The following is a 22,635-nucleotide window of genomic DNA, read 5'->3' as shown; positions in this document are numbered from 1 at the left end:
TGATGCGCTGTTGCTTTTTTTGTGACATTCTGCACCTTCTAAAGCTTCTAGTATTGATATCAAGCGTTAAAAATCCTTAAAAAATATATAAACATTAAAATTCATACAAATCCTACTCTATGGGAATTCCTTCATCACAGGTGGGTCTGGAACGGAACTCCTACAATATTTGAGGGAACACGGTATTGCAGGGGTCACCAACCTTTTTGAAACCAAGAGCTACTTCTTGGGTACTGATTAATGCGAAGGGCTACCAGTTTGATACACACTTAAATAAATTGCCAGAAATAGCCAATTTGCTCAATTTACCTTTAATAAATAAATCCATATATATTAAAAAAATGGGTATTTCTGTCTGTCATTCCGTTGTACATTTTTTTTCCTTTTATGGAAGATTTTTGTAGAGAATAAATGATGAAAAAAAACACTTACTTGAGCGTTTTAAAAGAGGAGAAAACAGGAAAAAAAAAGAAAATTTGATTTTAAAACATAGTTTATCTTAAATTTCGACTCTTTAGGATTTGAAATTCAACATAAAAAAAGAAGAGAAAAACTAACTAATTCGAATCTTGTTGAAAAAATAAAAAAAATAATTTGTGGAACATCATTAGTAATTTTTCCTAATTAAGATTAATTTTAGAATTTTGATGACATGTTTTAAATTGGTTAAAATCCAATCTGAATTTTGTTAGGATATATAAAAAATTGGACCAAGCTATATTTCTAACAAAGACAAATCATTATTTCTTCTAGATTTTCCAGAACAAAATTTTAAAATAAATTCAAAAGACTTTCAAATAAGATTTAAAATTGATTCTACAGATTTTCTAGATTTGCCAGAATATATTTTTTAATTTTAATCATAAGTTTGAGGAAATATTTCACAAATATTCTTCGTCGAAAAAACAGAAGCTAAAATGAAGAATTAAATTAAAATGTATTTATTATTCTTTACAATAAAAAAAATAAATGCACTTGAACATTGATTTAAATTGTCAGGAAAGAAGAGGAAGGAATCCAAAAGGTAGAAAGGTATATGTGTTTAAAAATCCTACAATCATTTTTAAGGTTGTATTTTTTCTCTAAAGTTGTCTTTCTGAAAGTTGTAAAAAGCAAAGTAAAAAAGATAAATCAATTTATTTAAACAAGTGAAGACCAGGTCTTTAAAATATTTTCTTGGATTTTCAAATTCTATTTGAGTTTTGTTTTAGAATTAAAAATGTCAAGCAAAGCGAGACGAGCTTGCTAGTAAATAAATACAATTTAAAAAAAAATAGAGGCAGTTCCCTGGTAAGTGCTGCTATTTGAGCTATTTTTAGAAAAGGCCAGCAGGCTACTCATCTGGTCCTTACGGGCTACCTGGTGCCCGCGGGCACCGCGTTGGTGACCCCCGCTGTATTGTATTTCACAAAAAATAGGTATATTATACAGCTGGTCCTCCTTTTATGACATTAAAAAAAGAAAACGATAGTAGTTACATCAGGACAACAGAAGAATATGCATGCAGGGTAACAGGTCATATGTAGCCGCAAAAGACGTCACTTTTGTTCTTTTTAGTTAACTCTTTGACTTTAACCTCCTTTATGTCACCCAAGCATGAGGCAGAGTCTTTTGAAGGCGCTGTGTAAAAGATAAAGAAAATTAAGAAAGAAATCAGCCAGCGTAAAGCAGTCGGTGTAAAAGTGAAGAAATCAACATTGGCTACATGCCCGGTCCAAGCCGCTCGAATACTGGGTTCATCACCAAGGATACAGATTGTATCTTTAAACATATTAATTAATCTGCTCCTATGAAATGAACAGTGACAACTAAGCAGCATAGTGGTCTCATTATTGAGACTTTTCCCCCCGACAAGGCTGCCTCTCCCTCTCTTTCCAGTGTGCAAGACAACCACAGGCATTAAATTTAGGAGTTGTTTTCAATTTTAGTACTGTTTCATCTCATTATTGTATTTGATATGTTTATTGCTATATGTCCTACATGTGTCTGATTTATACATATGTTCATTTAGGTATAATGTCGGTTTGAGTTCCGACTTGCACAAAACAAACTTATAGTTGTGGCAACAGAATGAAAGTCCGTAACCTGAGGACCACCTGTCATTAGAATTTGGTGACCATGAGTTATTGTCATTGCTAAATCATGTCTTCCCTGTAACACTTCAGTATTGCCATCCATCCATCCATTTTCTACCGCTTATTCCCTTTCGGGGTCGCGGGGGGCGCTGGCGCCTATCTCAGCTACAATCGGGCGGAAGGCGGGGTACACCCTGGACAAGTCGCCATCTCATCGCAGGGCCAACACAGATAGACAGACAACATTCACACACTAGGGCCCATTTAGTGTTGCCAATCAACTTATCCCCAGGTGCATGTCTTTGGAAGTGGGAGGAAGCCGGAGTACCCGGAGGGAACCCACGCATTCATGGGGAGAACATGCAAACTCCACACAGAAAGATCCCGAGCCTGGATTTGAACCCAGGACTGCAGGACCTTCGTATTGTGAGGCAGACGCACTAACCCCTCTGCCACCGTGAAGCCCTTCAGTATTGATTTTCATTAATTTGGCTAAGACACCCACATGTAGACCAGCCTCACTTGTCCAACAGATGGTACTTTAAAAAAATAGTTAACATACTTAACGACAATAATGCAGGGTGCTGAAGAGAGGACACAGAATCATCTGTGGTGTTATAATTGAATATTCAGAGTATGATGACATCTGTCCACTTCTCCGATACTGCCGACACACACGTGCATCGTTATCAGTTCACAGCAAACCATTTTAACTGGCTGCCTTTTGATACTGTTTACACTTGCAAGGCATGATATGACACTTTCAGAGGACATAACACACTCTCTTCCCACACCGAAGGTCATAAATCCAAGTCTGTCAGAGAGCTTTGCATCATTGAGCTACACAAATATTTTGACTTAAAACCCCACACTTGACAATTAACAGTGATCTTAACTAGTTACAGTAACGCGTTAACGCATGTGATTAATCACAACATTTATCATATATTAGCGCGGATCAATCACGCAGTACACTGTGACTGGACATGCTCCTTGACCTTATCCTGTTTGGTCAATGATCAGGACAATGCATACATCAGTGCGAAGATAAGTAAGGAGACTCTGAGTTTTTGGTTTGCTGGAAAATTGCACTCCAAAACACACCCTAACTGGACTTTAGATAAAACTGTTACCAAGTGTTGAAAAAAATAAATTATGCGAATTCAAATAAAAAAATCAAAATGTGAGTTTGTGTATGACAGTGGTGCCCATTAGGTCAATCGCGAACTACCGGTCGATCGCAGAGGGTGTGTCAGTCGATCACCAGCCAGGCAGTAAATAAATACACCTAAAAATTTGCGATCAGTAATCTTCACAATGACGTCACTTTCGTCACTTGATTGATGCTGGCTGCTGCGAGCTCAGTAAAATGAAAAAAAAAACGACTATAAGGCGAGAAACACTTTTTATTTCAACAGACTCTCTCGCTGTACCTGCCGTCAAAAGCCTAAAGTGCCACCGCACAGTTTCTGTCTTCACAATAAAAGTGCTGCTTCATCCTAACTGTGCTAACAAAGTAAGAGTCTCAGAAAGTTAGTGCACATAAGCTAACAAATAATGGAGTTTGCCTTCAGTGTATTTCTTGTTAAGTGTATGAAAACGAGTATTGAAGTTGGACAAATAAGATGTCAAAACCAACCACTTTCATGTGGTATTGGACAGAAAATATTACTTTTTTATCATCCACAATGTAAAATTCAAAAATGTGGAAGTTATCAGCACTACTATGAATCCTGTCTGATTCCAATCAATGCAAGTCATCAGAATAAGGTAATAATGCACTTATATTCTTCTCTTCATGAAAGAAAGGAATCTTAAACATGCTTGTATTTTTATTAAACACCTTTAACATGTTAACAAAAACATCTGTTTCATAAATACATATATAAATATGTATGTATATATATCCATCCCTCCCTCCATTTTTTACCGCTTGTCCTCTTCAGGGTCGAGGGGGGTGCTGGAGCCCATCTTAGCCACATTCGGGCGGGAGGCGGTGTACACCCTGGACAAGTCGCCACCTCATCGCAGGGCCAACAAAGATAGACAAAATTCACACTCACATTCATACACTGGGGCCAATTTAGTGTTGCCAATCAACCCATCTCCAGGTGCAATGTTTTTGGAGGTGGTAGGAAGCCGAAGAACCTGGAGGGAACCCACGCAGTCACGGGGAGAACATGCAAACTCCACACAGAAAGATCGCAAGCCCAGGATTGAACTCAGGTCCTTCCTATTGTGAGGCACAATATACATCATATAAATACAGTATGTATTTTTATATATATATATATATATATATATATATATATATAAATACAGTATGTATGTATGAAGATGAGTTAAATCACCTCGACTTGATCATTTGAGAAGTAGCTTGCCCGCTGAAAAAGTGTGGACACCCTTAATGTTTGACATTCTTAAAATATCGTTCAAAATTGCATTTCTGTCAGAATTGTTGTTTTTTTTTCAAGTTGTGCAAGCAAGTACTTTACTGTCATCAATCGTGATTACCGTATTTCCTTGAGCCGGGGCGCTAATTGATTTAAAACCTCTTCTTACTCCTGCGCTTATTCAAGGCATGCGGTAAAAGTAAGCAGGCGCTAAAATTTTTAAAACCTCTTTTCACCCCTGCGCTTACCAAATTGAGTGTGATGTAAGGATACCATCATGAAAAGCACATTTAATAAAAAAAAAAACGTTATTATGGTTATTATTTTCAGCACCGAAGGCTTGGAATACCCTATAATTGAATATTCAACTTAAAACCCTTGTTACATTAAATGAGTTCAAAGCTTCTGTGAAAGGATTGTAGTCTACCTTGTCTGTATGCACATGTGTCATATGAGCAAGTTTTAAAGATGTAAATGTGATGTTTTATGTGTTGTTTACTGTATTTAATGTAACCTTGCTGCTGCCCTCTTGACCAGGTCTCCCTTGGAAAAGAGATCTTTGATCTCAATAGGATTTTACCTGGTTGTAAAAAGGGAGGTTTTTGTCATGAGAAAGGGAGATTTTTGGGGTTGGTGCACTAATTTTAAGTGTATCTTGTGTTTTCTGTGTTGATTTAATAAAAAAACAAAAACAAATTTAAATTAGAAAAAAAAATATATATATATTCTGCGGCCCGGTGGTTGGGGACCACTGCTCTACAACATGTCATCGCGCCCGCCTTTACACCATGCTATCTGCGTGCCGGCCTTACGCATGCATTTCGCTGCTTCTATCGTCACACCTACGGGATTGCAAGGCATACTTGCTCAACAGCCATACCGGTTACACTGAAGGTTGTGAGATAAACAACTTTAACACTCTTACTAATATGCGCCACACTGTGAACCCACACCAAACAAGAATAACAAACACATTTCTGGAGAACATCGGTTCTGTAACACATTATAAACGCAACATAACAATTACCCAGAATGCCATGCATCCATGACTCTTACTGGCTATATTATACACCCCCGCACCCCAACCCTGCCCACCTCAACCGACACAAGGAGGGAGGGGGGGGGGCAGGGTTTGGTGCTAGCGTTTATAATGTGTGACAGAGCCGATGTTCTCCCAAAATGTATTTGTCATTCTTGTTTGGTGTGGGATCACAGAGTGTGGCGCATATTACTAAGAGTGTTGAAGTTGTTTTATATCACAACCTTCAGTGTGATCTGTATGGCTGTTGAACAAGACCCCTGGTTTACTCATTGTACAAGCAAAAAAAAACTCCTCCGCCATTTTGAAAATGACGACAGGGGAGGCGTCACTCGTGACGTCACGAATTTGACCCGGCGGTAAGAGTAAGCATGCGCTAATAATTTTGGGAAGTGAGTTTGACCCGGCAGTAATTCAAGGCAGGTGCATATTACATGCCCGGCGCCAATTCAAGGAAATACGGTAATCGAAATAAAATAAAAATATCAGGTTTAAAAAAATCTGAATTGTTTGACATACATGTACAAGTTTTTTTAGAATGTTGCAGCAATTTACTGATTTAAGGTTGTTCATCTTCCAGATGGCATTATGTATTGTAGTTCAATAAAGCAAAGTGTCACCTTGCTTGTGTACTGCTGCGTGGACGGAGGGACTGAATTGCTGTGTCACATGTCTGAAAAAGCCGGGCAAATTTGCTCGCTGTTATTTTTGTCTTTCAACATAAAAAGCAGGTAGGGAACAGCCGAGAAAACAAGTGTCAAGTAGTATGAATTGTTAGTTTCACACCAGGCGATTTGTATGTGCCATACCAGTAATTGAACTGTCAGTCATGTACTTTTAAGCATACGAATAAAACAGTTAGCTTTGGGTGGCATTTATGACTTTTCTCGTTCAACAAATGGGGTTGGTTTACAGTGTGTGTTTAGTGCAGAATGAAATCAGGATCTTATCATTGACGAATATAACTTCTACACCTTTCTTTCATTCAGTTTGGCTCCGTCTTCCTGCTCTAAGGAAGCTCGAAATCCAAACCATATTTCCTTCTGTATAATCAATAAACCTTATCACCGAAGTGTATGTGCAGGCTAACCACTTCCTGTTCGTCATTCAATTCCCTACCCTTTATCTTGTGGCGGTAAGTCACCCTGTCAACTATGACTAAAAGCTTTACAGCAATTATAGTGGATGTATGTGCGTGTGTATATTCTCACAACTCATCCATCTCCTTGCTTAACTATTTGTCGATTCAGAGAAATTACAACATAAATATGTCTGGAAAAAACCTGTCAGGATCAGAGAGAGGCTCTGCTGTGGTCTGTGAAGATATGTGCTACGGTTAAGTTTGAAATTGATGAAATCTCATTTGGTGACCCAAGTTTTTGTCCTAGAAGTTGGAGAAGCATGCAAAGCAGTGTTGTTTATGCAGTGCAGTGTCGTGAGGAGTTCAATGATCTCTACATTGCAGAAAGTAAGCAACAGCTACACCAGTGAAGTCATTTGGTCCAGTTTGTTTACATCTTAAAGAGAAAATACATACACCTGAGGACAATAATGTCTCTGATGTCTGAAGAAGTTCAAAAAAGGGGGTGCTCCACCAACAATTTAGGTCGCACTCACATTCAAAGGAAAGTGTTGCGATCTGCTGCTCAGATCTACACTATTTATTTTTCCATTTTGTATATTTCTCCGACTCCTTATTTCCTGTTTGCTTTGTCACCATGGTCACTCATCAGTCCACCTGCTAGTCTCGCCCCGCACACCTGCTACTAATTATCACCCACCTATTTGAGTCTTCTCTGTTCATTCGGTCTGGGTTCATAGTTTGCTTTCACGCCACTGTACATCTGGATTTTGATCATTTGCTTTCTCGCAAGTATTTCTATTCTCGCTAGCTTCTCACGCTAAGCCACTTGTTTTGTCCAGTTTACATACTGATGATTTGTTTTCTCTTTTGTGCCAACGTGCTATTTAAGTTTGTCTATTTTTACTTCCTAGTTTTCATACTAGCGTTTTTGGTTTGCCTTTTTATTAGCTCCAGTATTTCTGTTCAGAGCTCCCTTTTTGTTAAATAAATATTTTAAGATCCTACCTTTTGTTGTGTTCACGTCAACGCATCCTCGAGGGAATCGAACCCGGCATCACAATGCCCACCAGTCCTCACAGAAAGTACCGAACCACAATTGTGAACGCAGCCTTAAAACAGTTGTGCATAGTTATGATGGGATTTAGTAATGATTAATATAAATCAAATATGCTTACTTGACATACACTGCTTTCTAATAATTGTCTTTTCTTTATTGTGCAGCTACCTTGACAGCCTAGATCGGATTGGTGCCACGGACTACCAGCCAACAGAGCAGGATATTCTGAGGACCAGAGTGAAGACTACAGGCATCGTGGAGACACACTTTACCTTCAAGAACCTCCACTTTAGGTACAAGTAGTAGGGATTAGTGAGTCCCAGCACACAACACAAAAACACAGCGACTGAGTGAGTGACAAGCCTGAACAGCAAACACATTTCTCAGACAGACCAACAATTTGTTTTCCATACGGTGAGGTGGTGTAGATTGGTTGGTAGAGTGGCCGTGTCAGCAACTTGAGGGTTCCAGGTTTGATCCCCGCTTCCGCCATCCTATTCACTGCCGTTGTGTCCTTGGGCAAGACACTTTACCCACAAGCTCCCAGTGCCACCCACGCTGGTTTGAAGTAACTTAGATATTGGGTTTCACTATGTAAAAGCACTTTGAATCACCAGAGAAAAATGCTATATAAATATAATTCACTTCACAGTGAGTCTGGATATAATTATCCTAATTGTTAAAAATATAGACACTTTAAGTGTATATGCGCCCTAAAACGCAATTAGATACATATAAATAAATAACTAAAATGGTACTGTCATTGGTCACTGCCGTGACTAAACTAAGATGAATGCAGCAATGTACAGAGACATCCTAGATAGAAACCAATGCTTCCCATGCAACCTGATGGAGCTTGAGAGGTGCTGCAAAGAGGAATGGGCCAAACTGTCCAAAGATAGGTGAGCCAAATTGTGGCATTGCCTTCAAAAAGACATGAGCTTTTAATTGCTGCCAAAGTTGCATCAACAGCGTATTGAGCAAATGCTGTGAATAATTATGTACATGTGATTATTTTATTTGTTTATTTTTAATCCTATCCTATGTAAACTTCACCCTGCCGAAGGGAGTAAAGATGGAAATTAGCCCTTGGCTATAATCTTGCATATTTACAATAAACTCTGAAACTCATGACAAAAATTGCAACAACAAAAAAAAAATGTTCTTACTGTTATTACGGGTTATTGTCTGTAAATGTTGACAACAAAAATCCTTCCATTTTGGAATCGTCACGGCTTGTCACACCACGCCATGCCTTATTTTGGGTTTCTTGATCATTTTCTGGGTGTAGTTTTAGTTTCTGTCTTGCGGTCTTATTTTGTGTTTTGTCAATTCCTGTTTTTCCCTTTCTTGCAGCAACTCTAGGCCTGTCTAAATCTGTTTTAGTGAGCATTTCTTCTTTCCCAAGATAATCCATCCCACCTCATAGGTGTGGCATATCAAGATACCGATTAAACAGCTTGATTATTGCACAGGTGTGCCTTAACCTGCCCACTATTAAATGCCACCTCACAGGTGTGGCATATCAAGATACTGATTAAACAAAATGATTATTGCACAGGTGTGCCTTAAGCTGCCCACCATAAAAGGCCACTCTCCTTCGGATAAAGTTAATCAGGTTGTTGATTGTGGCCTGTAGAATGTTGGTTAACTCCTCTTTAATGGCTGTGCTAAGTAGCTGGATATTGGTAGGAACTGGAACACGCTGACGTATACGGCGATCCACAGCATCCCAAACATGCTCAGGTTGACTTGTTTGGTGAGTATGCTGCCCATGCAAGAACTGGGGTGTTTTCAGCCCGCAGGAATTTTGTACAGATCCTTGCAACATGGGGCCGTGCATTGTCATATGGCAACATATGGGGATGGTCTCGGGTGAATGGCACAACAATCCCAGCAGGCACAAGACATTGATGCAACTTTGATTCTACAAAAGTGCATACATGTCCTTTAAGAGTGACTTTGAAACAACTTTACAAAATAGTTCTGTTTGTAAATTGAGACAACATTGATGTCAAACAATGGATCTACGCTGTAGAATGGAAAATTACCAAAATTCATTAGTCAAATCAAGGTCAGAACCCAACACTGATTAAAGGTTGTCAAAAAGCATTTTGTTCCAGTATGACTATAAAAATGGTACCCATTACCTCCCTGCTTGGCACTCAGCATCAAGGGTTGGAATTGAGGGTTAAATCACCAAAAATGATTCCCAGGCGCGGCCACCGCTGCTGCCCACTACTCCCCTCACCTCCCAGGGGGTGATCAAGGGTGATGGGTCAAATGCAGAGAATAATTTTGCCACACCTATTGTGTGTGTGAGACAGTCATTGGTACTTTAACTTTAACATTATGTTAGAGTTGCTCAATGTCAGGACCTAATTCAACTAGTTCTCAACGTTGTTTTAATATCTTGTGCCTGCTGGGATGGACCTCAGGATCTCGTCACAGTATTTCTGTGCTTTCAGATGCCATCAATAAAAGGCACTTGCGTTCGTTGTCCCGAACATACGCCTGCCCATACCATATTTCCACCCCCACCATGGCCAATCAATTCACAACGTTGACATCATCAAACCGATCTACCAACATGACGTCACACGTTGTCTGCCACTTATCCTGAACAGTAGCTAGCATACCTCTTGGATATTGATAGTATCCTGAGGCACTGTGAGCAAGGTGCTGTGTCACTACACCAGTAAAGTACTTCCTCGGTGTTATCTCTTACGATAACAATGTTGCTATAGCATTGTTAGTTTGTTTTTAATGTTTTTAGTACAGTGCATTATAGACAAAATAGTAGAATCCACAATACCTGCATTGTGAGCCGCCTGGTGCTCGCAGTTTTTTTGTACTATCTAGGATGCACAGAAAAGGGAAAGACATGTTCTTGTCTCACATAAATATTGTGTATGATGGGTGACATTCCAAAAAAAGTGCAGTTTTCCTTTAAGATAAACACATTTGTCTAACTTTGTAAGAAAAATGTCCATCTATCCATTTTCTACCGCTTGTCCCTTTTTGGAGTTGCGGGGGGTGCCGGAGCCTATAACAGCTGCATTCGGGCGGAAGGCCCTGTACACCCTGGACAAGTCGCCACTTCATCACAGGACCAACACAACATTGACACTCACATTTACACAGAAGGGGCAATTTAGTGTTGCCAATCAACCTATCCTCAGTTGCATTTCTTTGGAGGTGGGAGGAAGCCGGAGTACCCGTAGGGAACCCACGCAGTCATGGGGAGAACATGCAAACTCCACACAGAAAGATCCCCGAGCCCGGGATTGACACTCAGGACCTTCGTATTGTGAGGCACATGCAATAAACCCTGTCTACCTTGCTGCCCAGAAAAATGTCCAGTTAGTTATAGTTAATTGTCCTGGCCTATAATAATAATAATAATATATTAATAATATAAATATAAATAATATAATAATAATTGTCCTGGCCTATCATAATAATAATAAACAAATAACTAACTTAATTTCAGCTATTGATGTTTACTTGGATCGCAGTTTTTGCAATATGGAATAAATGCACTTAATACTTACACACACTGTATATGAATGGTGTTTCAGGATTAGTGTATTTATCAACACTCACTCAATACCAATGTAAATATTGACTTAGTACTGTACCAGGAGTGTTCTGTTGAGATGTCGAAATATTTTCAGCTCACTTCAATGTAACATATGGCATACCTACCATTATATTAATCTAAGGCACAACCTGGTTAGATTCATCTGAGATGTACTGTATTTCCTCTCTGGCAGTGCACTTAGACCTGCACTTGTGGCATAAAAATAGATGAGAGCGATCACTCCCAAATTAGACTTCAGCTACTACTGCCTGTTTAAAAAAACATATTCCATTACTGTCTCAATTTGAGAACTAAGACAGGAGTGTGAGTGATTTTGTGCAGAAGTGTAGAGTTAAAATCAATACTAAATGGCTCAAGATGAGTGAGGTAGGAGTGGCATGAGGGGAAGCAAGTCTCAATGAGGCATTTCCACACACAATCACAGACATTTGATGGTAATGTTTCACATTAAAGTAATAATCCATTAAAGTGGGCTGCCAGTTCCCGGTCCATAAAAGAGAACAGAAAAAGTTGACAACAAAAAACACTGCAAGGTAGATAACTTAAGATAACACCTCACTTTAAATAGACACCATGTTTGTGCTGCGTTTGTGCTAGTCTGTCCCGTTGCAATGGTTGTTTGTGCTGTTTTTGTTTCTGAGTTATTGAAGATTCTTCTTTCGGTCAGCCAGCCGCCCTGTTTGCAAAATTAAGTCCAACTTAAGCCAAAATAGTGTGATTTGTTTGTGCTACATTTGTGTTATGATCCGCTGCCCGGATCATATTCAGTTTATGTTTTCAGTTCACTTGTGTTCTCAGCACCTGTTGGGTTTGTGTCTCTTGGTTGCCATGAAAGCAGATTGCAGTCACCTGTCTCTGGTTGGTGTTCGGGACGCGCACCTGTTGCCCGGGCACTAATCAGAGGGCTATTTAGTTTTATGTGCTGGCCTCACTCGGCCTGTTGGTCTTGTTTGCTCCCGTTCAACAAGTTACGCTCATAGACTGCATTTTTGATACTAGCATCTTTTGGCTACCCCTTTTGTTTTCCGTGCCGTGGGCACCGCACAGCATATTTTTGTTCTGCTACTAGAATAAATAATTTATTCTCACCTTCAAGCCACATCCTCACATCCCTCTGCAGCTAGAAAAGACGACCTCCGGCATCACAATGCCACGCAAGCGTAACAGAAGACCAACAGCAAACAGTCTTTTTGAAGATGGCGTGAAGGAGGGCGTGAAGCATTCCGGCTACGGGACGTGGCTGGTCTTAAAGACGATGGAGAGAGAGACTCTCCGGTATTCCCCTTTGGAGCACGAAGACCTTTTGTGGGGGCCTAACGGTTCGTTGGTCCAAATCGACTCCATCTGGCCCAGGGATGTCCGATCACAGCCAGCCCGAATGCGTCAGCGAAAGCGGAAGACACTCAAGGAGACTTCGGCTCGCAACAATGACGCACAAATCCCTCAACTTTTCCCTCCGGAGCACAGCCAGCTACAAGATTCCTCTTCTCAGATAACTGGTAACTCAATCGACCATTCTTCCAAAGATTTCTCCTACTGGCCTGTCAATCACTGGGACTGCAGCCATGACGTCATTCCGTTGACGCTCCCTGATGACGCGCCCCCTGATGACATCCACCCGTCCACTTTTGATGACATCATAGACAAAGACATTTACATTCTGTTAATTCTTACTGTCAGCCACTTCCTAATGACTTGAATTCTACAATTAAACACTATCAGGACATTTTTGTTAATTTTAGGTGTGGTCAGTCCCAGTCACTTGCTGATTTTCAAGCTCAGCCCGCAATTACTTTGGCCCCACCCCCTATGGCTCAAGTTCCGCCCAGTCCTATATTTTCTCCAACCTGGTCGTCACTACAGTCCACTACGGGGGTGGCTCAGTTCCTGCCAGCCGAACTGCCACGCCCTGCAAAACCTTCTCTGCCTGATGTTGCTTCAAGCCCGTCTCCGCCTCCTCTGTCTGCCGTGCCACGTGTTGCTCAGCCTTCTCCACTTCCTGTTCCAGCCCATTCATCTTCCGGGACAATCCTTGAAATGTACAGACCTGCTTGGGTGGATGAGTGGTACCGGAAGGTACTAATTGAACTATAACTTGAGGAACAATCCCAAGCGGCAGAGGACACTCCGCCTGCTATTGGGGAGCATAATAGACATTTGGACAATCAAAAGGGGAGGAGGCTAAATCCCACACCTGCACCTGCTCCAAGGCTGAATCCCACACCAGGACCTGCTCCAAGGCTGGATCTCACACGAGCACCTGCTCAAGGCTGGTTCCCACACCAGCACCTTCCCCAAGGCTGGTTCCCACACCAGCACCTGCTTCAAGGCTGGTTTCCACACCAGCACCTGCTCCAAGGCTGGTTTCCACACCAGCACCTGCTCCAAGGCTGGATCCCACACCAGCACCTGCTTCCACGGCAATGGCGAAGACGACAGCGCCTGCTGCTTCCAAGGCGACGGCGACGACGACACCGCCTGCTGCTTCCAAGGCGACGGCGACGACGACACCGCCTGCTGCTTCCAAGGCGACGGCGACGATGACACCGCCTGCTGCTTCCAAGGCGACGGCGACGACGACACCGCCTGCTGCTTCCAAGGCGACGGCGACGACGACACCGCCTGCTGCTTCCAAGGCGACGGCGATGATGACACCGCCTGCTGCTTCCAAGGCGACGGCGACGACGGCGGTTAACATGACGAAAAAATAGATTTTAATTAGATTCGGGCGGATGGCGGTTGAACCATCCGGAAATATTTGAAATACATGGTTCTATGATCGGTATCCTTTGTCTTTCAAAGTGCCACTTAAGACCCGTGTCATAAAGCGAAGAAGACAACAAGAGACGCTATAATTCTCCTGGATTACTGCCTGTAGTCACCCAGATAATAAGTATTAGGGCGTGCTATGAAGCCATTGGCTTTGTCGCCTACTACAACATGCACGATCTACTTGTCAGTCCAGCATCATGTTGTGTGTGGCTTCTGCAGCAACATGCACACGACTGCAAGTCATACTAGGTGACACTAAGTACACTAATGGTTGTGATATAAACAATTTTAACACTCTTAATAATATGCGCCACGCTGTGAAGCCACACCAATTAAGAACGACAAACACATTTCGGGATGACATCGTCACAGTAACACAACATAAACGCAACACAACAAATACCCATAATCCATTGTATTCATGACACTCCTGACTATTTTTTACACCCCCAATAGAGTTTTATACACAGTAAATTCTATAAACTTAACACTACTCAAACGTCTATTTGGTCCTAACCTGAGCTGGTGTTAAATTTACTCTTTCCATATTGTTAAATGTATAGAGTTAAATGTACACTAAATAGAGTCAAAATTGTAACACTGTGGAGTGTTCAACTTATTACTCTTGAGTAGTGTTGATAAATTACTCTTCTGTGGTGATAATTGTACACCAAGTTAAATGTATTTGCTCATTAACACTGCTTTGGTGTTGAAATAAAACTCTGATAAGGTTTGATAATACACTAACATGATGATTATTCACTCCCTTGCAGTGAAGAAAAAAATATTTGGTAAACCGTAAAAATGTGCTAAACATTGCAGTTTTTATAAAACCTCACACTATTTCTGAAAAAAAAATGGTGCTCATTCTACTTGATTTACTCTTGTGCAGTGTCAAATTAAGTCTCACCAACTTTGTCTTGTAAATAGCAAGTGGGTGCAAAACACAGTAATACAATATCATACGTTTAGTAACCTTTATTTATTTGTCAGGCAGGACAATCAACTTTAGGGACAGAATACATAAAGGGTGACCTTAGGTCTGCATGAAATGACAATATGGGACAACATACAATGTGGAACATGATGTTCCATACGCCATTTGAACATCAACTGGTTTGGAGTAAAGCATGAATGTGTACATGTTGTGGAGCATTGTGTGGTATGATGTCGCAAACACAAAGTGTGCTTTAAACAGTTCATCAAAAGCACCAAGAGAGGAGTGTGACCTGCAAGGTATGGCATTCTTGTCGAGAATTATGAAGAACTTGTGGATTGTATTCTTCCTCACTCCAACAGCCAGGAGATAGGGTTGAGTGCTGGTAATAATGGTGTCAAGATGTTCTAGGATGCTTTCTCCAGTCTATGGAGAGAAGAATAAAAAAATCGACATGGTTGTGGTTATATAATAGAAATGATTACATAAATTATTGTAAACTAAATATCCTTCATTAGAGAACAATACAAACCTTTTTGAAGACCACAAGATGCTTCTCAGCCCGGGATGCAGAAACTTCTCCTGGCCTCTTCCGACCTAGAGCAGTCGGTGGGATCAAGTGTAAGAGCAGCAAAATCGATGAGAGGTCGCTGTCCCAACCTGAAACAGAAAAAGTTTGATAGCCTACTTCAAATGTGGACCAACAATTTATTTTAATATACTGCACGGTCAGTGGCATTTTCATTACTATATATATATAAATAAATAAAATATGGCACTTTAAAAACACCTGAAGAAGCTCTTTTTTCCCCAAAAATCTTCTTGGTGAAGCCAAAAACGTAGGATTTTTGTTCTAATTATGGTTGTAAGTCCGCATTTTGATCATGCTTTCTCATTTAAATGAATGTATCCTTACAAACATCTTACCAAAGTCAACGTTTACTTCAGCCCCATCCTCAGGAGGGTCAGCTGCCATCAGGAGTTCCTCAAGCTCAAAGATGGAGGGAAGCTTTCTGCATTGTTGGAAGATCTTCTTTTTGAATGTGGTTGGCCACTTCTCCAGAAACTTGCACGATTAATTAGTCACAACATACTTTGGGACAACTGAAAATAAAGACAATAACAACAATTAAGAGTGTGTAACCCACATAGCCATTCTTGGAAAATGGGTCTCTGAGGTTGGGGAACAAGTTCACAATTCTTTGTGCATACATTTCCTTCACCTGTCTTGACGGAGATGTACTTAAAAAAAATCACATTCACGTTTATTCGTCATACACACGTTTTATAAGATGAAGTGAAATGTTTATTATTTACTTTAGATTACTCTGAAACCTAAATAAGAACACATGTGCCACTCAAAACCAATAAACAGCTTACCCATTCTTCTCCGTCATCTCAGCTGCCAGTATATTCACCAATTTTCTTCTGCTCTGTTCTGTCAAGGACTTAGTTCGGTTGTATTCATTTATTATATATTTCTCCACCCGATTTCTTGGTAAGAATGGATTTTACCAGCTGAAATAAAAATATCAAACCAAAATATAAAACAGTTTAAGAAATCTATATTTAGTACAATACAATGTTAAAATCTGGACAGAACTTAAACAGCCCTCATACGATGCAATTTACGATCATTGTTTGAACCATTTGTATCCTTGTTCAATAGAAAGCATTAGTGCCTGTATAAAGTCTTACTTGCATAGCTTCAGAGGCCAGCCTCTGACGCTTTCTGGTAGGAGTGTCTTCAAGGATGATTTTGTCTGAGTTTGATGAACAAACGGATGATTGTGACTTTGGAGAGGTTACCATGGAGTCAGATTCTAACCACCATTGCAAAAAGGAGAAATAAGACGTGTTGGACACAATTTGCTCATAAAACCACACCTAATCTAATGGAGGCTATTGGTATACTTTAAAAACAAAAGCTACTTAGCTTGATTATAAATAAAGATTTACCTCTTCTCAATATTGGAATAAAAATGTTAATATAGCTTACAAATTTAAAGCGGTAACAAACCTGTTTTGTATTTGATGGTTGGTACCCCAGTGGCTGGATCCTTCACAATTTCCTCAAAAACATCATCATCTATCTCAGTCCCTGAACTGTCAACAACTTTGGCACCTTAATTTACAGCTGGGACACCGAATTTGGCAAATGCTAGGAAACAGAAAAAAAGCAGAAATTGACAGGTCATTTGATATATTTTTTAAATGAGTTTCAAATCAGTTATTTTGAAGCGAAACATACAACCAAAGTTGAAAGGCCCAGTCAAAACAAATACTGTATACACAAATATAAGAAAAATTATCATTAGAAAAACCTAATGACTTGATACTCCTATATATAATTTCAAATAGGGCTACCAAAAAAAAGGGCCAACAAATGTGAAATTGCACACTCAATTCAAAAAACACATAAAATTAATGATTTATGATACCTTTAATCATATCTGCATATCTTCACGCTGGTAAGATAACAGGGGATTGTTTAGTAACCTCGCCATTAACAATGTAGAAGCAAAAATATTTACACACACACCTCATGATTTTGTGCTCTGGCCACCCACGCTCAATAGTGCCTAGACCAGCGTTACTCACTATTTTTTTCGCCACATCTCCAGAGCATAACTATGTACAATTTACATATTAAATATTCTATTTCATATAATGTTTGAAATTGTCCCACATCCCTCACAGAAACGAAGTCTGAGGTGGCTAACATTTAAGCTAGCATTCACTGGGTGACATTAGCCCTCTTAGAATACCATATTTTTTAGATACCAAACCGTACACAAATAGCTTCATTGAGCAACAGTATAAAGTAAATTCTGACATGATGCTACAAATTATAAATAATTGATTTAGTAAGAGAGGAGAAGCAACTTACCACAGTCCTTAAACATTCAGAAAATGGCTTCCAGAACATTCTTCAGGGTGTGGACACGAGGGCGGGGCTAATCAGTGTACCTCTAACACTGTCTCGTTCAACGATGGAAATCAACACCAACACTGGGGGGCGTTTTACTCCAGCTGTTGTTGTAATAACTCTGATAGATGTAATGCATGTTATCACTGCATGTTCAACACTGGGGATTTTACTGTGTAATAGTTGAGTTATCAATATCTGTGTTTCGATCATTTTAATTTAAAAAGGTAATACTAACCATCGGGAGTTTTGCCGCTGTCATATTATACAATATAATATAAAAAGGTATACAATACTACCGTTTTATCGTTATGTCCCTACAATACAGTCATGTTTTCCCAGTAGAAAAAACTAACACCTTGCCTTACAAAGACCGTAGTTCCAGTTAGACCCCTCTGTGATTTACCCCACGCCCCTCTCCCACTTGCTAATGCGATTGGAAAGCTTCCTTACTTGTCCCACCTCCCTAAAGACTAAATCAAATATGATTGGATTTTGTCTCTGTCAACATTTTTGTCTTGATTCTATTTGTCGGCTAAGTTGTCAATTAATTTCATCATTGTTTTCGTTAAAGTTAAAGTTAAAGTACCACTGATAGTCACACTCACACTAGGTATGGTGAAATTACCCTCTGCATTTGACCCATCCCCTTGTTCCACCCCTTGGGAGGTGAGGGGGGAATAAGCGTCAGCGTTTGATAGGAGATTTAGTCCATAGGTAGGCGAGCGTTTATTTCTTCTTTGTCTTTTTATAACAAATCAGCTTTCCTTTTTAACTCCCCCAAACCCTAACCAACTTCTTACTTGGACTAAGGTTTTTTTAGATGACCAAATATCTTATTCTGAAATTCTGGGTGGATGTTAAGAAGGAGGCATTCCAGTCTGTGAAAAGGGGAATCCCGAGCGGCATGAGAATGCCTATATTTGGCTCCAGTTGGTAATCGATTGATTACTCAATTACTAAATAGCTGCAGCCTAACATTTAAGCAAAACATTAATCATTCACCATTAAAGCAATTGTAGACGCTGAATTGTAGACACCAGCAAAACATTTGGCTGACGATAGGTTTTTGCAGTTGCTATCCTAACTTTTATATTTTATATAATATATGCAAATTGCTTTACAAAAATTGATAAACAAAGATCGCTCAGCATCCATTACCATCTATCAAATACCTTACTTACTGCTCACTAGTGTTACCATATCTGAGTTACTGTGTAGAAATATGGGGAAATAATTACAAAAGTACACTTCATTCACTAAAAGTATTACAAAAAAGATCAGTTAGAATAATACATAATGTTGGATATAAAGAACATACAAACCCTTTATTTATTGAACCAAAGATACTGAAATTCCACGACATAGTGGATTTGCAAACAGCTAAAATTATACACAAAGCAAACTACAACCTGCTTCCCAAGAATATACAACAATTCTTCTCAACAAAAGAGGAGAAATATAATCTTAGAGAAAAATGTAACTTAAAACATTTGTATGCACGTACAACACTTAAGACATTCAGTACATCTGTATGTGGAATTAAACTATGGAATGGATTAAGCAAAGCAATCAAACATTGTACTAATATGATCCACTTTAAGAAACTCATCAAACTTAAAGTCTTTACAAAGTGCAAAAAAGAAGAATCATGATAAACTTTCTGAATTTATTCACCCATTCATTCTTTCATTCTCAAAATCATCTTACTTATTTCATTGTATGAAATAAAACTTTAACAATTATTTATTTATTAGTTTATTTTTATTTAATTACTTTTGGAGTACATTGTGAAAACATTGAGAACAGGAAGTGAACAAAAGTTTTATCAACTGTTATGTAAAAGAAAAGGGGTAGGATTAAATAAACTCTGCTTCTTCCTACTTCTTTTCGAACATGTTGAAAAGAGAAACTGGAAATTGTGATGTATTATGTTGTATGCTAGCATGTTCGAAATAAACTCATACTCATACTCATGCACTAACGAGTCCAATATTGTCTTTCATGGATTAACGCCAAATTGGTGGACACAGCCAGATCTAAATAAAAATAATGAGCCTCCTACTCATTGCCAGTGTAAAAAAAGTGTGGACTTTAAAAGTCCACTTTAGTGTTGTTGGATATTTTCAATCTTGTGAAAAGTCTCTGATCTGGTAAACAACTAAATCACATTCTGCTATTTTCTGATGGTACCTGGCTTGTATATCCACCTGTAAACCTTTATAAATAGACCCTGACATCTAAGCAGCTGTTGCTAAATGAACTTGGAGCTATTGAATGTTTGCCCCCCAAGCAAAAATTGGAAGTGCCTCAAGGTCACATGATTGCAACCCAGCTATTTGACCCCATAAAACAAGAACCATCATAAAATATTGTACTGACTAGCACATATCTGTCGGTTTATTTGCCGGGGCACATGCAGGGCTTAGCAAATAATTACCAATGAAATAGTGGTCATCTAATCAGACAAGCCTTGAGTTAAAACGAACAACCACAAATCCTCAGCAAAACAGAGTTGGGTGCAGCAGTGCAATACTTCAATGTGCATATCCCATTTATTTCACCTTAGAAAAGCACCTCAATCATACATCATTAAACGCCGCAGTACTTAAAACAGCTGATGGAAGTTGTTTACTTCTTGTCGTACTGTCTAGACAACATGCGTGTTCATGTAAAACTAACAGTAAGCGGAACAAATAGTTCTGCATCAAACCACAGTGCGTTATTGAGAAAAAACTTCAAATGAAATGACACACAAAAATAGAAACTGCTCATGTGAGACACTTCCACCATTCTTTTCCTATGTGTGATACAATCAATAAAAAAGTGCAAATGCTCTCAAATAAAGTTTGAAAAAGACACTGGGTAAATGGATTAATAAAACACCAACATCCTTTTTTGATTAAATAACAACTGGTAGTTATATTCAAGTTAAATAACCTGTATATATATCTGCAATGCATTATGTTAAAGCTGCATTTTACTCTCCGTCTATCAGGCTGTTTGATGTCGGAGGTCAGAGGTCAGAGAGGAAGAAGTGGATCCACTGTTTTGAGGACGTCACTGCCATCATTTTCTGTGTTGCACTCAGCGGATATGACCAGGTGTTGCATGAGGATGAGACCACGGTAAGGACACGTGTTGACTTGCATCAGTATAATACAGGAAATAGCTTGCCACCTGGCTTTGAGTACAGTATCTCAAAAGGGTCAAAAAATGTATTTGCTTCAACTCTTAGAATTTGCATTAAGTGTTCAACTCAGACATGATGCCTCTATCTCATGACAAATGACCACAAAATAGCAAAAAGATGAAGATTTTTCATGTAAATGTTGCCAGTCATATAAACAAAACCCAAATAGACCATTCTTTTCTTTTTCTCAAAGTACTAATAGAGACAAAAGTTGGAGACGCCTGGTACAATCTATTTGACGTTCACAATATGCAATAATACAATTTTACATCTGGTTCGCGCAATGCTGGCTTGAGAAGAAAAATAAAACTTAGCATTATTTACTTTCACGGAGGTAGTATTCTACAAATATGTTAGTTATTGAAAGCAACAATATTACATGGCAATGCAGCTGGACAGAAAAGTTATTTATAACATTTAGAATTATATATTTTTTTAAAGTTTATGTTTAAAAAAAGGAAAATGATTGTGGGTGTTGATTGCTGTGGAAATGAACTGCACTATCGCATCAGTGCGGGGTAGAATATTGCTTAGATACTTAATGTTGTTAGCTGTAAGTGTCAGTGCAGTGTTTCTCACAGAACGGCAATCAATCTGTCGTGGAATGGGCCGCCAGATGATATTATCTGATTTGCTTGGAATTTTAACAGATGCTTGTTCATATCAGTCAGCATTTGCATGTCAAAATAAAAGATCGGAAAGTAAGCGAAAATGCAGTTTAAAAAAATAGATGAATAAAAAAGCTAAAATGACACTTTTATATTAAATGTTTTTAAAATAGGAGTACATGCATGAACATGGAGGATTCTTAATATCACATCTATTTATGGTGGTCTAAATTTTATAGCCGCCACAGATATAATGTTAAGTTGAAAGTACCACTGATAGTCACACACACTAGGTGTGGTGAAATTACCCTCTGCATTTGACCCGTCCCCTTGTTCCACCCCCTGGGAGGTGAGGGGAGCAGTGAGCAGCAGTGGTGGCCACGCTTGGGAATCATTTTGGTTATTTGGAGATATGGAAAACAATGCAGTGCTGCGGTGTTCTGTACTAAAAAAAAATTTAATTAAAAACAGACATTCACATACTGGAAAGATAGATATTTGCATACTCACCTATTGTCAAAATATTTGCTCTGGTTGTACAGCGTATGCCATGTGACCCAAAAAAAACAAGCTCATTTGAATTGATTGAGACTTTTATTAGTAGATTGCACAGTACAGTACATATTCCGTACAATTGACCACTAAATGTTAACACCCGAATAAGTTTCTCAACTTGTTTTTTGTCGGGGTCCACGCTAATCAATTCATGGTATGCTGTCTGCTGGCTGATATGTATAAGCCTGACATGTGTCCTCAGAGAAATAATGCTTAGTAGTTGCTCTATTTACATAGATGTCTTCCTGCCTCTTTCGGACTCGGGCTCACCACATAGTATCCTCTGATGTGAGCCTGTCATGGGTTTGATAAAGACAGGAGATATCAGTACGAGGGACAAACTGTAGCAAATGGATGGATAAACAACTGCAACATTTTTGTTACACGCA

At 39.2% G+C, this 22,635-nt stretch overlaps 1 protein-coding gene across 1 annotated transcript in view; it reads left to right on the top strand.

Annotated features, from left to right (window-relative positions):
• The window catches only part of LOC133563339 (guanine nucleotide-binding protein G(o) subunit alpha), a 247,095-nt gene that overhangs the window by 195,317 nt on the left and 29,143 nt on the right, over nt 1-22,635 (top strand). Inside the window, exons 6-7 of the mRNA XM_061917421.1 lie at nt 7,813-7,941; nt 20,889-21,018. Coding sequence (XP_061773405.1) covers nt 7,813-7,941; nt 20,889-21,018 — 259 coding nt within the window. The remainder of the gene's footprint in view (nt 1-7,812; nt 7,942-20,888; nt 21,019-22,635) is intronic.

Source organism: Nerophis ophidion, linkage group LG12 (genome assembly GCF_033978795.1).
Source record: "Nerophis ophidion isolate RoL-2023_Sa linkage group LG12, RoL_Noph_v1.0, whole genome shotgun sequence".
In the NCBI taxonomy this organism is placed as follows: Eukaryota; Metazoa; Chordata; class Actinopteri; order Syngnathiformes; family Syngnathidae; genus Nerophis; species Nerophis ophidion.
The sequence above is the reverse complement of the archived record's forward strand: the minus strand, read 5'-3'. Positions and strand labels throughout refer to the sequence as shown.